Source organism: Pituophis catenifer, unplaced genomic scaffold (assembly GCF_029215685.1).
Source record: "Pituophis catenifer annectens isolate HBS135680 unplaced genomic scaffold, rPitCat1.0.hap2 SCAF_2, whole genome shotgun sequence".
NCBI lineage: Eukaryota > Metazoa > Chordata > Lepidosauria > Squamata > Colubridae > Pituophis > Pituophis catenifer.
In genome coordinates this window covers 43,658,665-43,672,465 of record NW_027256882.1, presented here as the reverse complement: position 1 = coordinate 43,672,465, position 13,801 = coordinate 43,658,665, and the positions used below count along the sequence as shown (strand labels likewise).

The window sequence follows — 13,801 nt, the reverse complement described above, 5'->3', positions numbered from 1 at the left end:
AGTTTTTCCTTATAGCCCATCAGCTGGGACTCAGGAGGCAGCAATAGATTGGGGGTGGGGCCAAATAAAAGGTAAGACTAACGCAGGGGGTGGGGGGCAGAACCGGTTTGGTGACATCATATCGTCACCGCTACCGGCTCGCCGGAACCAGGCAGAACCCACCACTGATCCTTCCCCTGCCACGCCCACAAAGCCACACCCACAGAATCGGTAGTAAAAAATTTTGAAACTCACCACTGCACCCGTCCCGCTATCTTTCAGCAGAAAATACCTTTAAAATGTCTTCATTTTGTCCTTTTGAGGAGGGTGGGATCATTTTTGCGTTCATGGTTTACTTTCAGAAAAATCTGAGACAATCGTAAAATCGGGGAAGTTCCACTTTTAACTTACTGCTGTAACAAAGGAGAAAAAACCTAAAACTCTAGTTCCATGTTAAAAGTGTAATTCAATCTTCAGCATCTTCGGTTTTCTTTTCAAAGGAAACTATGGTGGTAGGATTTTGCCTGAGGCCTAGATTAAATGTTCTCTGATCGGGCAAACCAGTAAGTAGAGGCTATTGGCAGATCGCTATCTATGTAACAACATGGAGAATTCAGGCTAGGCTCTTGGCAGCTGGTAATCTCCCAAGATCTCTTTTCAGGAGAAGATTCCTTCTTTCCTTCTATACAGTACATATTGCTGCTTCTGCACCACACATCCAGCGGCCTGTTTAACCCTTTCTGTCCCTTATCACACTTATCTTACCAAACAACTGTTCCCTGCTATATGGTAATAGCAATAGCATTTAGACTTATATACCGCTTCTTAGTGCTTTACAGCCCTTTCTAAGTGGTTTATATACTGCCCCCCAAAATCTGGATCCTCATTTTACTGACCTCAGAAGGATGGAAGGCTGAGACGACTTTGAGCCGGTCAGGATCGAATTCCTGTCAATGAGCAGTGAGTTAGCCTGCAATACTGCATTCTAACCACTGTGTTCACCACGGCTATGTATATGAAAGCAAGGATATGGGCATGCAGCAGGGGTGCTATTCAGCAGGTTCTGACAGGTTTTGGAGAACCGGTAGCGGAAAGTATGAGTAATTCGGAGAACCTGCAAATACCACCTCTGGCTGGCCCCAGAACGAGGTGGGAATGGAGATTTTGCAGTATCCTTCCCCTGTCATGCCCACCAAGCCACGCCCACGCAACCGGTAGTAAAAAAATTTGAATTCCACCACTGGCACGCAGTGCATATGGAACTGCAGAAGACAAGAAGGTGCAACTATTCGGATATTGCTGGAGTGTATTCCCTGTGATCAGTCTGACCACTAGCCATGGTACTCTCCATCTCAGTCAGTCTCACCACTGGCACTAGCCAGCTGTGGCTGACGTAAAATCAGCAGTACAGGTAATCCTCAACTTAGAACCATTCGTTTAGGGACTGTTAGAAATTACAACGGCACTGAAAAATGTGACTCATAAACATTTTTCACCCTTACAACCATTGCAACATCTCCCACGGTCATGAGGTTACAATTCAGGGCAACCGGCTCATATTTATGATGGTTGCAGTGTCCCGATGTCATGCGATCCGCTTTTGCGACCTTCTGACAAGCAGAGTCAATGGGGAAGCCAGATTCACTTAACAACCGTGTTGGCCAACTTAACAACTGCAGTGATTCACTTAACAACTGTGGCAAGCAAAGTCGTAAAATGGGGCAAAACCCGCTTAAGAATGGTCTCGCTTAGCGGCAGAAATGTTGGGCTTACAATTGTGGCTGTAAATCGAGGACTGTATCTGGAGAGCCATATATTGCAGCCTAATCTAAAGGAGCCTTGGTGGAGCAGCGGACTAAACCGCTGTTAAATAGCACTTAGCTGCCAGCTGCCTGCAATTACTGCGAGTTCAAATCTCACCAGGCTCAAGGTTGACTCAGCCTTCCATCCTTCCGAGGTAGGTAAAATGAGGACCCGGATTGTGGGGGCAATAAGCTGACTTTGTATAAAAAAGAACACCGCTTGGGGGGCCCAAAAAGCCCTACTAAGCAGGTATATACAAAAGTATGAAGGCTATTGCTTAATGCACTGTAAGCCGCCCTGAGTCTCTGGAGAAGGGCGGCATATAAATCGAATCAATCAATAAATAAACCTGAATGTAAGGAGGAAAAAAACCAGTAGAACAACTCTTGCTACATTACTATAATTAAAGGCCCCTATGCCATTTGGGTATATGCAAAATGAGCAATACCTGGAGAGCCAGATATGGCTGCTATCTTAAACATAAGGGAAGAAATCCAGTAGAACTACCCTTGCTGCATTACTAAGGATGATTAAAGGCCTATGTGCTGTTTGGGAATATGTGAACATGTTGGACCAGCAGCCCATGACTATGTTTACAGTATCTTGCTAATTTTTTCTCCTGGATCCTCAATGGTAGGTACCGAAAACTGGATGGAAGAAATAAAGACATTTGCGGGTAGGCCAGATACTAATGAACTACAGCTCTCCAAAGCCCCACTCATCTAGAGTCAATGATGAGCGATGTACAGTACAAGTTGTAGTTCAGAAATAGTGTTAAGAATGCAACAGTGGTGAATATCTGTAGCTCAGGTGTAGGATGAGGGTGAAGGTTTAGGACCCGGGTGTCAAAGTCAATCGCGTCACAAGCTGGATTGTGATCTATCGCGACATTTTTTGCCCTTGCGGAGCCAGGGTGGGCGTGGCCCAGTGGTGGGTTTCAAAATTTTTTACTACTGGTTCTGTGGGTGTGGCTTGGTGGGCGTGGCATGGCATGGCATGGCATGGCTTGGTGGGCATGGCTTGGTGGGCGTGGCAGGGGAAGGATACTGTAAAATCTCCATTCCCACCCCACTCAGGGGAAGGTTACTGCAAAATTCTCATTTCCTCCCGATCAGCTGGGATTTGGAAAGCAGAGAATAGATGGGGGCGGGGCCAATCAGAATTTTTACTACCAGTTCTCCAAACTACTCAAAATTTCCGCTACCGGTTCTCCAGAACTGGTCAGAACCTGCTGAAGCCCGCCTCTGGTATGGCCTGCCCGTGATGTATCTGGCTCGAGGGCCACCAGTTTGACAGGCCTGGTTTAGGAGATGTTAGTGTCAGTTCTTCTGTTTATAAGGGCTTTATAAGGGGTCAGGTCTTGTGATGGGTCAGGTGTGGGTGTGTCAAGTGAGGGGTCTCTTGTGATGGGTTAAGGTTGAGACACCCTCACCTGACACAGCCACACCTCACCTATCACAAAGCCCTTATAAACAGAAGAACACTGACACTGACATCCCCTAAACTCCGCTGAAGATGTTACCTAGCCTGGTAACGAAACATTTGGAAACCAACCCACAAGCTCGGAGAACAAACCTTCACCCTCATTGTTAAGAATTCTGTTGGACTCTTCCTGGCAAGAGAGTAGAGCTGGTTGGCATGAGAAAAAGCTGTGCCCCTCGGATGCTTTTGAACTATAACCTCCATCATCATTGGCTAAGATGGCAGTGATTGCTTGGTTCTGTGGCTCAATAAACTTTGGAGACAAACAAATTTTCTCCCTCTCTTGAAAACCTCCCACAGAAGGAAAGAGATCCAGTAAGGCAAAGCTGCTGGATTGGGTGAGGGGGGGAAATTCCAAATTAAATCTTTGTTCAAGCATGGCATTCACAAGTAACTTTGGGCTGATCCGTATAGCATTTTTGGTGGAGATAAAATCAAGAGGTGTTTTGAGCCTCGAGAGAAAATGTGAGGTATAAAAGCAAAAATGAATGAATAACGTGGGTTTGGAGGCCAATCCAATGACCAACTAGATTTTGTGCCTCAGATCGATGACAGATAGGCCCATTTCAGACATGGAAACTGACAGTCCAAAATTGTTTCCATGTTGATGGCAGGATAGTATCATCCAGGGCAGGGGCTCCCACAGTGGTGGGCTTCAAATTTTTTTACTATCGGTTCTGTGGGCATGGCTTGGTGGGCGTGGCAGGGGAAGGTTACTGCAAAATCCCCATTTCCTCCCGATCAGCTGGGACTCGGGTGGGGGGGGCAGAATAGATGGGGGCGGGGCCAGTCAGAGGTGGTATTTACCAGTTCTCCGAACTACTCAAAATTTCTGTTATCGTTCTCCAGAACTGGTCAGAACCTGCTGAAACCCACCTCTGGGTTCCCAACCCCTGGTCTGTGGACTAGTACCGGGCCGTGGCATGCCAGAAACCGGGCCACGCAAACAAGCGAAGCCCCATCTGTGGGATGCAAGTAACATGCAAAATCTTGCCCCCTCCGGTCTGTAAAAAAAACCTGTCTCCATGGAACCGGTCCACTGCCAGTTCTGTGGAGACCACTTGGGGACCACTGCCTCAGTGCATTTGAGGAAAGCAAGCTAGTATGGAGGTACAAGGCGGGGTGCACTGCACCCCATTGTAGCCTGTAATGCCTTATCAGATCTCCCTGGCTTCCTGAGCTGACGGCTACGTTCTGTCTGACTCTGGGCACACCCCTGCTCTATCATTCACTGTTTTTTTTCAAATAATCAATACAGTATCTTAGGATATATTAACGGTTGAAGTAAGAATAGACGCCAGGTGGAAAATGATCATCCCCAAGTTCTTTTGCCTCTATTTCTCTCCAATTCTTTTGCGATAGAATGGAGCCAGAGTATAGAATAAAGCAAGATAAGGAGAGCTAGGGAACAAGCGAGGAAGAGACAGAGATAAACATCCCTCTCACAGATCAAATCCTCTATTCAAATCATTAGCCTTCATTTAATGGGGTGGTGGAAGCACATCACACAGGTCTGAGAAATAACATGGAGAAGCCTGAAAGCTAATTCTACAATCCATGCTCAAATCAAAGTGGATTTCATTTAAAAATTAGGTGCTTATCAAGAATCTGAGATTCATATCCAGAGAGCTCCACCACAGAGGTCTCAAATTATATAATGTTGTCTCTTGAGTCTTAGACACTATTATGCTTTGCCTTGGAAAATGTTGCTGGGAGCTCCTTCTCTTTTAAATCTGCTTTATTACATTATCTTTTATTTCCCTTTTTTGGGTGGCACATTCATGTCTATGTGTCTAGGCTGAATATGCTCTATTGATTCTTGCAAGGCTTCTCTCTTCTGGATGGAGAACAAGTTTGAAATATTTAACAATGGCTGTGAAATAAATATTCAGGTGAAACACCAGCAATGTGGAACAGAGAATAGCTTTCTATTGTATGCAGACATACACAATTGGCTTGTGTTACAAACTAATACTTTGGACTGTGGATGTTGATGTGTGCGTTAGAGAGGTTTTGAGGGAGACTCTCGAAAGAAATGGAAAGTTAGAGATAACTGATGACTAAGATTTTACTAGGGGGTTAATAGCTCCAGTTCTTTTTGTTCACACAATAGACGATCATTTCGGTGCAGCATTATGTAACTGGTACCCTTTAAGAAGCGTGTTAGAGGGGATGCGGTGGCTCAGTGGCTAAGATGCTGAGCTTGTCGATCAAAAGGTTGGCAGTTCAGTGGTTCGAATCCCTAGTGCTGCATAACAGGGTAAGCTCCCGTTACTTGTTCCAGCTTCTGCCAACCTAGCAGTTAGAAAGCACATAAAAATTGCAAGTAGAAAAATAGGGACCACCTTTGGTGGGAAGCTAACAGCGTTCCATGCACCTTTGGTGTTTAGTCATGCCGGCTACATGACCATGGCAACATCTTCGGACAGCACTGGCTCTTCAGCTTTGAAAAGAAGATGAGCACACCGCCCCCTAGAGTCAGGAACGACTAGGACATATGTGCGACGGGAACCTTTACCTTTACCTTTTAACAGGCGTATGGTTCATATGAACTTTCCATTCATAAAAAGCATTATCTGGTGCAGCCATCTTGGGAAAACGACCCATTTCAAAATGCATGTATAAATGCCGCTCTCATTTCCTTTTCCTCAAGATTTTCCTGGGGATTGAAAGCTAGCATCACTTGGAAAAGGAGGCCTGGGAAAGATTGAGTTTCCCCAAAACATTTGTTTTCCACAGAGAAATATTTTATTTATTTATTTATTTTTGAGATGGTGGGACTTTCTCAGACCTTAAAATCACGTCCGTTGATCTGTATCGAGCTGGGGAAGGAATCTTCTTTCAGGAGGCTGGACATCCTGATTCCTTTAGTCTGAAGAAATGTTATTCGAGTACCTGCTGGCTGAGGTGTGTCTGTCTTTTGCCAAAAAGCAACTTAGCTCGCACTGTGGGAATCTGAGCCAAGAGGAACTTTAATTGCACTCACGTGTAAGACCTTCGTTGGGTGAGAAGGGCAAGAAGATTGTGTCATTACTTTTTAAAATGCTGGTGAACAGCATGTGCATCATAATGTGTTTAAAATATTTAAATGATACCCTTGTTTTTTTTTCAGCCACAGGCAAAAGCTCAGACGATGCAAAAAGCATAAACCTGGTGACCAAACTAACACAGTCTTAAGGTAGCCTTCGCTAGAAGCTGGTTAATAGTTGTGGAAATGCTAGCTGAGCCTCCTATGGTGACATGGCACCTCGTCCTTAACAGTGTGTGTGTGTGTGTGTGTGTGTGTGTGTGTGAAAATATGAGCGGATCTGACCCCCAAGAGACCATGTGTAAGGCACAGGAAGGTGCTGTATTTTCAGTGTTTGCAGGCACTACAGCTGTTTCCATGGAGACAGCTGTAATGTTACCAAACAGGATAAAGTCAGAGCAATATGCTGAAGGGTGCAGAGATAAAAGAGGAATTGGGAAAAGGAAGGATAAGATGAAGGCCCAAGAGATATAGGGCCTCCTGACCCTTTTGTGAAAGGTCACCGAGGCTTTGCTGTGGAAGTGTTAGGTCTAGGTGGGGGTCTTTGGGGCTGCAACCTCTCAGAGGGGCTTTCCAGCTGAGGAACTTTCAACGATTTAGCAAACTATAAACCGAGGTTGTGTGCTGTGCACTGATTTTAATCTAAACCTTCTCAGCCAAGACAATTCCCACAAAGGCTGATGTAGCTTAAAACCTGTTCACTGAAGGGAGGAGGAAATTGTTGCTTCACGTTGTAGGAAGAGAGCCATGTTAGTTTATGTAGTTTAAAAAACCAGATTGTCTGGGAACACCTTTTCCAAATTCTGTTAAAAGGTAGAAGCTTTCAGGAGCCGTAGCAAACTTCATCAGATGCTATGCTCCATATGTATGGGGAGAACCGAGCTGAATATGCAGTTTATTTATCTGCCTCATGTTGCCACCCATTCCTTTCTTCTGCTTAATTTCAGGGCGAAGCTTTCCAATGCCTTTGTTCTAATGCCATCTGCCTGTACTCGGCTAGCTATACCTTGAATTTACTACAATCTGCCTGTTTCCTCTGCTTCGAGCCAGCTGGGAATTGAACAACCCAGCTCTTAGCCCAGGAAGAACCATGCCTCTGGAAGACGATGAGCTCAGCTGGAAAAAACAAGCGGAAGACATCCGGGAAATCTATGAATTTCGGGAGGTGCTGGGCACGTGAGTTCTTTCAGCTCTAGGGCAGTTTGGGTAGAGGCCATTGCACAAAGAAAAGGAGAGAGTTTTGTGGGATCCAGTCAAGAGTGCCAGAATTTGAACTTCAGTCGTTTCTTCTAAAAAAAATCTCCTCCTGGGTTTTCCTGCCTGAGCCTTCTTCATTTCAGCAATCTTAGACTAATTTAGAGAAGACCATGATGTAAATAGAATTCTTTTTATATTACGAGGGTAATCTTCGTAAATCTTTTCCAATTACCGAGTCATCTGCCAGTAGATCCAAATCCCAACAGTGATCTGCCTGAAGCTTGTTTATTCAACACTTTGTAATCTAAAATAGTAGTCCCTGTTGTTTGAAGTTCTCATAGATTGAGAGGGTCATTTACAGGTTATTATATTTTACGCAACTCTGAACTACACCCAGCAGAAGTAAATATTCTTAAGCTTGTTTACTAGGGCTATCTTGAGAGTTGGCTGCAAATCAGCCTGTTGTCAATTGCTGTCTTGAATTCAGCCAGCTGGCTTAGACCATTATTTGAAAACCATTTTTTTTTCTTGCAAATCCAACTAGAAGTAGATTGGTTAATTCAAATCAACTGAATTCGTAGAATCTATAGAAGTGAGAAGAGCCAACTTTCAAAGAAGTGTGGGTAGTGTAGAACCTTTTGAACAAATTGCTGAAACAAATTGCTAGTTGCGATGCTTTTTGGGGAGCATGTAAAAAGGAGTGCCTTCCTTTTTAAACTTTCCTTAGATAAAGATATAGCTGAGATGCTGGGTTTGAAGCAATCTGGCAAATGTAACCCAAGCAATTACCCTGCCATTATCTTCATTCATCTGGCTAACACTCCACTTTAGAGTTTGGAGGCTAAACAAAAATATTGTCCAAACATCACTTAGTCATCTTTACCTGAGAGCAGACATCTCCAACTAACACACTCCAGATAGGTCAGATGACGTCTACTGTAATATACAGGCAGTCCTTGACTTATGACCACAATTGAGCCCAAAATTTCTGTTGCTAAGTGAGACATTTGTTACGGGAATTTTGCCCCATTTTATGAAGTTTCTTGCCACAGTTAAGTGAATGAGTGCAGTTGTTAATATTCTAAGAAAATAGAATAGAATAGGATAGGATAGGATAGGATAGGATAGGATAGGATAGGATAGGACAGGACAGGACAGGACAGGACAGGACAGGACAGGACAGGACAGGACAGGACAGGACAGAATAGAATAGAATAGAATAGAATTCTTTATTGGCCAAGGGTGTTTGGACACACAAGGAATTTGTCTTTGGTGCATATGCTCTCAGTGTACATAAAAGGAAAAAAGAAGAAAAAAGAAAAAAATCAAGAATCATAAGATACAACACTTAGTGATAGTCATAAGTTACTAATAAGCAATCAAATCATACTAGGATACAAACAGAACAATATAAATTGTAAAAATACAAGCAACATGGTTATAGTCATAAGTGGGAGGAGATAGGTAATAGGAAGGATGAGAATAATAATAATAATACAGTATTAGTAAATAGTTTGACAGTGTTGTGGGAATTAGTTGTTTAGCAGAGTGATGGCATTCAGGGAAAAACTGTCCTTGTGTCTAGTTGTTCTGGTGTGCAGTGCTCTATAGCATCGTTTTGAGGATAGGAGTTGAAACAATTTATGTCCGGGATGTGAGGGGTCTGTAAATATTTTCACAGCCCTCTTTTTGACTCGTGCAGTATACAGGTCCTCAATGGAAGGCAGGTTGTTTTTTCTGCAGTTCAAATTATCCTCTGAAGTCTGTGTCTGTCTTGTTGGGTTGCAGAGCCAAACCAGACAGTTATAGAGGTGCAGATGACAGACTCAATAATTCCTCTGTAGAACTGGATCAGCAGCTCCTTGGGCAGTTTGAGCTTTCTGACTTGGCGCAGAAAGAATATTCTTTGCTTTCCTTTTTTGATGACGTTTTTGATGTTGGGTGTCCATTTTAAGACTTGAGATGTGATAGAACCTAGAAACTTGAAGGTCTCTACTGTTGATACTGTGTTGTCTAGTATTGTAAGAGATGGTAGTGTAGGAGGGTTCTGCTAAAATCTACCACCATTTCTACAGTTTTGAGTGTATTTAGTTCAAGTTTGTTCTGGTTGCACCACAAGGCTAGTCGTTCAACCTCCCGTCTGTATGCAGATTTCTCGTTGTCTCGAATGAGACCGATCACTGTTGTATCATCTACAAACTTCAATACTTTAACAGAGGGATCTTTTGAGATGCAGTCATTGGTGTATAGAGAGAAGAGAAGTGGAGAGAACACACAGCCCTGGGGGGCTCCTGTGATAATTGTACAGGTATCTGATGTGATTTTGCCTAGCTTCACTTATTGCTTCCTGTCTGTTAGGAAGCTTTTGATCCATTTACAAGCGTGGTCAGGTACAGCTAGCTGATTTAGTATAGTTAGAAGAATATCTGGAATGATGGTATTGAATGCTGAGCTGAAGTCTATAAAGAGGACCCTTGCGTAGGTCTTTGGAGATTCAAGATGTTGTAGGATGTAGTGCAGAGTTATATTAACAGCGCCATCTGTCAATCTATTTGCTCGGTAGGCAAATTGCAAGGGGTCTAACAGCAGATCCGTGATGGTTTTCAGATGGGGCAGCACTAGCCTTTCAAATGTTTTCATGACTACAGATGTTAGAGCAACTGGTCTGTAGTCATTCAGTTCCTTGATAGTGGGCTTCTTCCACACTGGGATGATAGTAGAGCGTTTGAAGCAAGAAGGAGAATAGCACATCTCTAGTGATTTATTAAAGATACGGGAGAAGATGGGGGCCAGTTGGTCAGCACAGGCTGTTAAGCAAGAAGGAGTTATCTTGTCTGGGCCTGGTATTTTTTCTGGCTTTTATCTGTGAAATAGACCTTCCACCTCATTTTCTGTAATCGCCAAAGGTGCTGGGCCCAATGGGATGGGGTCAGTTGTAGGAGGCTTGGCTGTTGTTGGTGTGTCTGAGATAGGGATTGTGGAGATAGGTGGCAGTACTTTTCTCTCAAACCTACAGTAAAACACATTCTTCCCATGGTTGTTAAGCGAATCGGGGTTCCCCATTGACTTTGCTTCTCAGAAGGTTGCAAAAGGGGATCACATGACTTTGGGACCCTGCAACCGTCATTAATATGAACCAATTGCCAAACATCCAAATTTTGATCATGTGACTGTGGAGATATACTTCAATGGTCGTGAAGTATGAAAAATGGTCATATAACTCACTTTTTTCAGTGACGTTGTAACTTCAAACTGTCACTGAATGAACTGTTGTAAGCCGGGGACTATCTGTATTCTCTCCAATATTTATGACTGCAAATAGCTTTGGAAAAGCAAAAACTACCTGCCATGTTCTGCAAGAAAAGTACTATCCCTAACTATGCAGCCTTCTGAAGTTACTTTAGATTATTCTTGTGTTAGAAGTTATAAGTCACAGATGTTTATGGATGCTATGGGTTTTCACATGTTTCCAGTTGGGGATTGTCTAGGCCAGTGGTTTATTTAATTTATTTATTATTCATATTTCTATGCTGCCCACTCTCCGAGGACTCCTGGCAGCTTACACCAAAGACAGTATACTAAATAGCATATTGCCCCCAACAATCTGGGTCCTCATTTTACCCACCTCGGAAGGATGGAAGGCTGAGTCCACCTTGAGCCGGTGAGATTTGATCCGCTGATCTGCTGAACTAGCAGTCAGATGAAGTAGCTGCAGTACTGCACTCTAACCACTGCGCCACCTCAGTTCCCAAATTGTGTTCCACGGAACCTTCCGGTTCCACAAAAGCACGCAAGGGGTTCTGCGAAAAATCTCAAAAATCGAATTTAAAACAGATTTTAAAATAAAACCACACAAGGCCAACTATCTTGTACCAAAATAAAGATTATATTTAAAATGTTTTCTCTTTATTTTCAGACCTACTACATTATGCAAAACGCTCAGGCAATAGGAGTAGATGAAAGAAGTTGTGAGCTCTTGATAATAATGCTTAATAAAAATCAGAGATAGAGTTAGGGTTCTGTAGGGAAAAATGTCTTCTAATTGTCTGCCAAAAACAGTCTGGGAACTGCTGGTTCAGGCCTTCATGGAATGGATCAGCTTGGAGAAGGTTGGCAAACTGGCCATGAAGGAAAATGGCCGCTGTACGAGAATGCAAAGCTCCTTGTTTCCTTTTGTTAAATTGCCCCACACGCTACATCTGAAATTAGCGCGAGGACTGGTTCAACAACAGATGAATATGAGTTCAGGCGGTTCATGGCCTCAAATATTAGCATAAGATTTGTTAATATTGACAGGAGGTGTGGACTGCAACTTAAGTATGTGCACAGTCTTGTCACATGCTGCTATTTTGAGGAAGAGGATTCACTCCAGGTGACTAGTTATTTTAAGCTGTGGCACTCACTGTGAAAAGTTTCACTCTGGAGACAGCAAGGTTGTAAATTCAGATAAGCCGGCTGCCATTTTGAAATGGAACTTTCTTCAAAGGAACTGAAATGTTAGGGGTAAATTTATAGAACAAATAAATATGGCTCCACCATTAAAAACCCAAAGCCTATCTTTTCTTTTCCTATTTCTCTTCCAGCATTGCTGCATTGTTGCATTCCAGTGCAGTAGGGAGCTGGAAACATGAGGTCCCTATTCACAAATGCTGTTCAGAATAAAGGTGTGGTCAACATAAGCATTGTTTTCCAGAAGGATCAATAACACAATAGGCCATTTTTCTCTGACATTGAGTTGTCATAGATCAGAGGTGGGGAACAATGGCTTCTTTATGACTTGTGGACTTCCGCTCCCAGAATTCCTGAGCCAGCATGGAGTTGAAGTTCACAAGTCATAAAAGAACCATCGTTTCCCACCCCTGTCATAGACTCTTCTTAAATAAGATGGCCGTTTGTATGGTCCTGCATCCAATGGCCCACAAAAATTCATGCCATAATTATGAATATTTTAATGCTTCAAGATTTTTGGGTGTCTTTGTTAAGTATTCAGGAAGTGTGGCACAGTGGTTAGAATGCAATACTGCAGGCTACTTCTGCTGACTGCTGGCTGCCAGCAGTTCGGCAGTTCGATTCCCACCGGCTCAAGGTTGATTCAGCCTTCCCTCTTTCCGAGGTCAGTAAAATGAGGACTCAAATTGTTGAGGGCCATAGGCTGACTCTGTAAACTGGGCTTTAAAGCACTGTGAGTCTAAGTGCTATTGCTATATCGCTGATGCAGGGCACCGCTCCTTGTTTATTCCGGTCCAACATTTCCCGATGTGTATCATATCTTTATGGTAGTTTAAAGAGTATTAATGCGTGTTTAGGGTAATGCATATAAATAACGACTACATGTAGGAAAATGAAATGGGAGCTGTTTTGTTAATTACTCATCCAGTCTGGAATGAATGGATGCTGTACCTTATGTGAACTGACTCAAGCACTCCTCCCCATGTTTCCTAACGCCTGGAAGAGAAAAGTAGGACGCAGCCCATCCATTAGCTTTTGCCAGCCTTTGTTTTTAGCAGTGCAGCTTGTTTTATGTATAAAAAGCATTAGAGGAGCCCCTGTGGATTGGATCAAAAGCTTATCTAATCCATCATCCTGTCTTCTACGGTGGCCAGCCAAGTCCTTCTGGGAAGCCCACCAGCTGTTTGAGAGGTCATGTCATGTTGTTCCCTAGCAAGTGGTATTTAGAGGCCTGTTGGAGATACTGTACCAGATCACCATCATAACCAGTTCTTGTTCATTTCCTTATCCACCACAAATTTCCCCAGGCCATAAATAGCAGCTGGCAAGTTGAATTCATCTGGTGGGGCTAAACAGGATGGCTGACATATCAGAGTGTAAATATTGGTGGATGTGGAGATAGGGGTGCAGGCAGCCAGGCCTTCTCTTCTGTGGCTCTTCAATTACGGTAGCTAATTTTTCTCCCATGTCTCTTCTTCCTCGCTGTTCTCAAATCTGGGCCTTGAATCGGTGTCATTTCCCTGCCTTCTGTTGATAGATAGATAGATAGATAGATAGATAGATAGATAGATAGATACGGATACGGATACGGATACGGATACGGATACGGATACGGATACGGATACAGATATACCAGTGTTTCCCTGAAAATAAGACCCTGTCTTATATTTTTTTGAACCCTGAAATAAGCGCTTGGCTTTATTGCCATGTGCTCCAAAGCCCGATTGGGCTTATTATCAGGGGATGTCTTGTATGGGATAAAGGAGAGGGAGAGAGGGAGGGAGGGAGGGAGGGAGGGAGGGAGACGAAGAAAAAGAATTAGAATCAGAATTAGAATTCTTTATTGGTCAAATGTGATTGGAT

General features: G+C 43.4%; 1 protein-coding gene across 1 annotated transcript in view; it reads left to right on the top strand.

Annotated features, from left to right (window-relative positions):
* Positions 1-13,801, top strand: part of CAMK1 (calcium/calmodulin dependent protein kinase I) — a 48,980-nt gene that overhangs the window by 5,785 nt on the left and 29,394 nt on the right. Inside the window, exon 2 of the mRNA XM_070936766.1 lies at positions 7,240-7,468. Within this exon, the coding sequence (XP_070792867.1) occupies positions 7,383-7,468 (86 nt within the window). The 5' untranslated portion in view covers positions 7,240-7,382. The remainder of the gene's footprint in view (positions 1-7,239; positions 7,469-13,801) is intronic.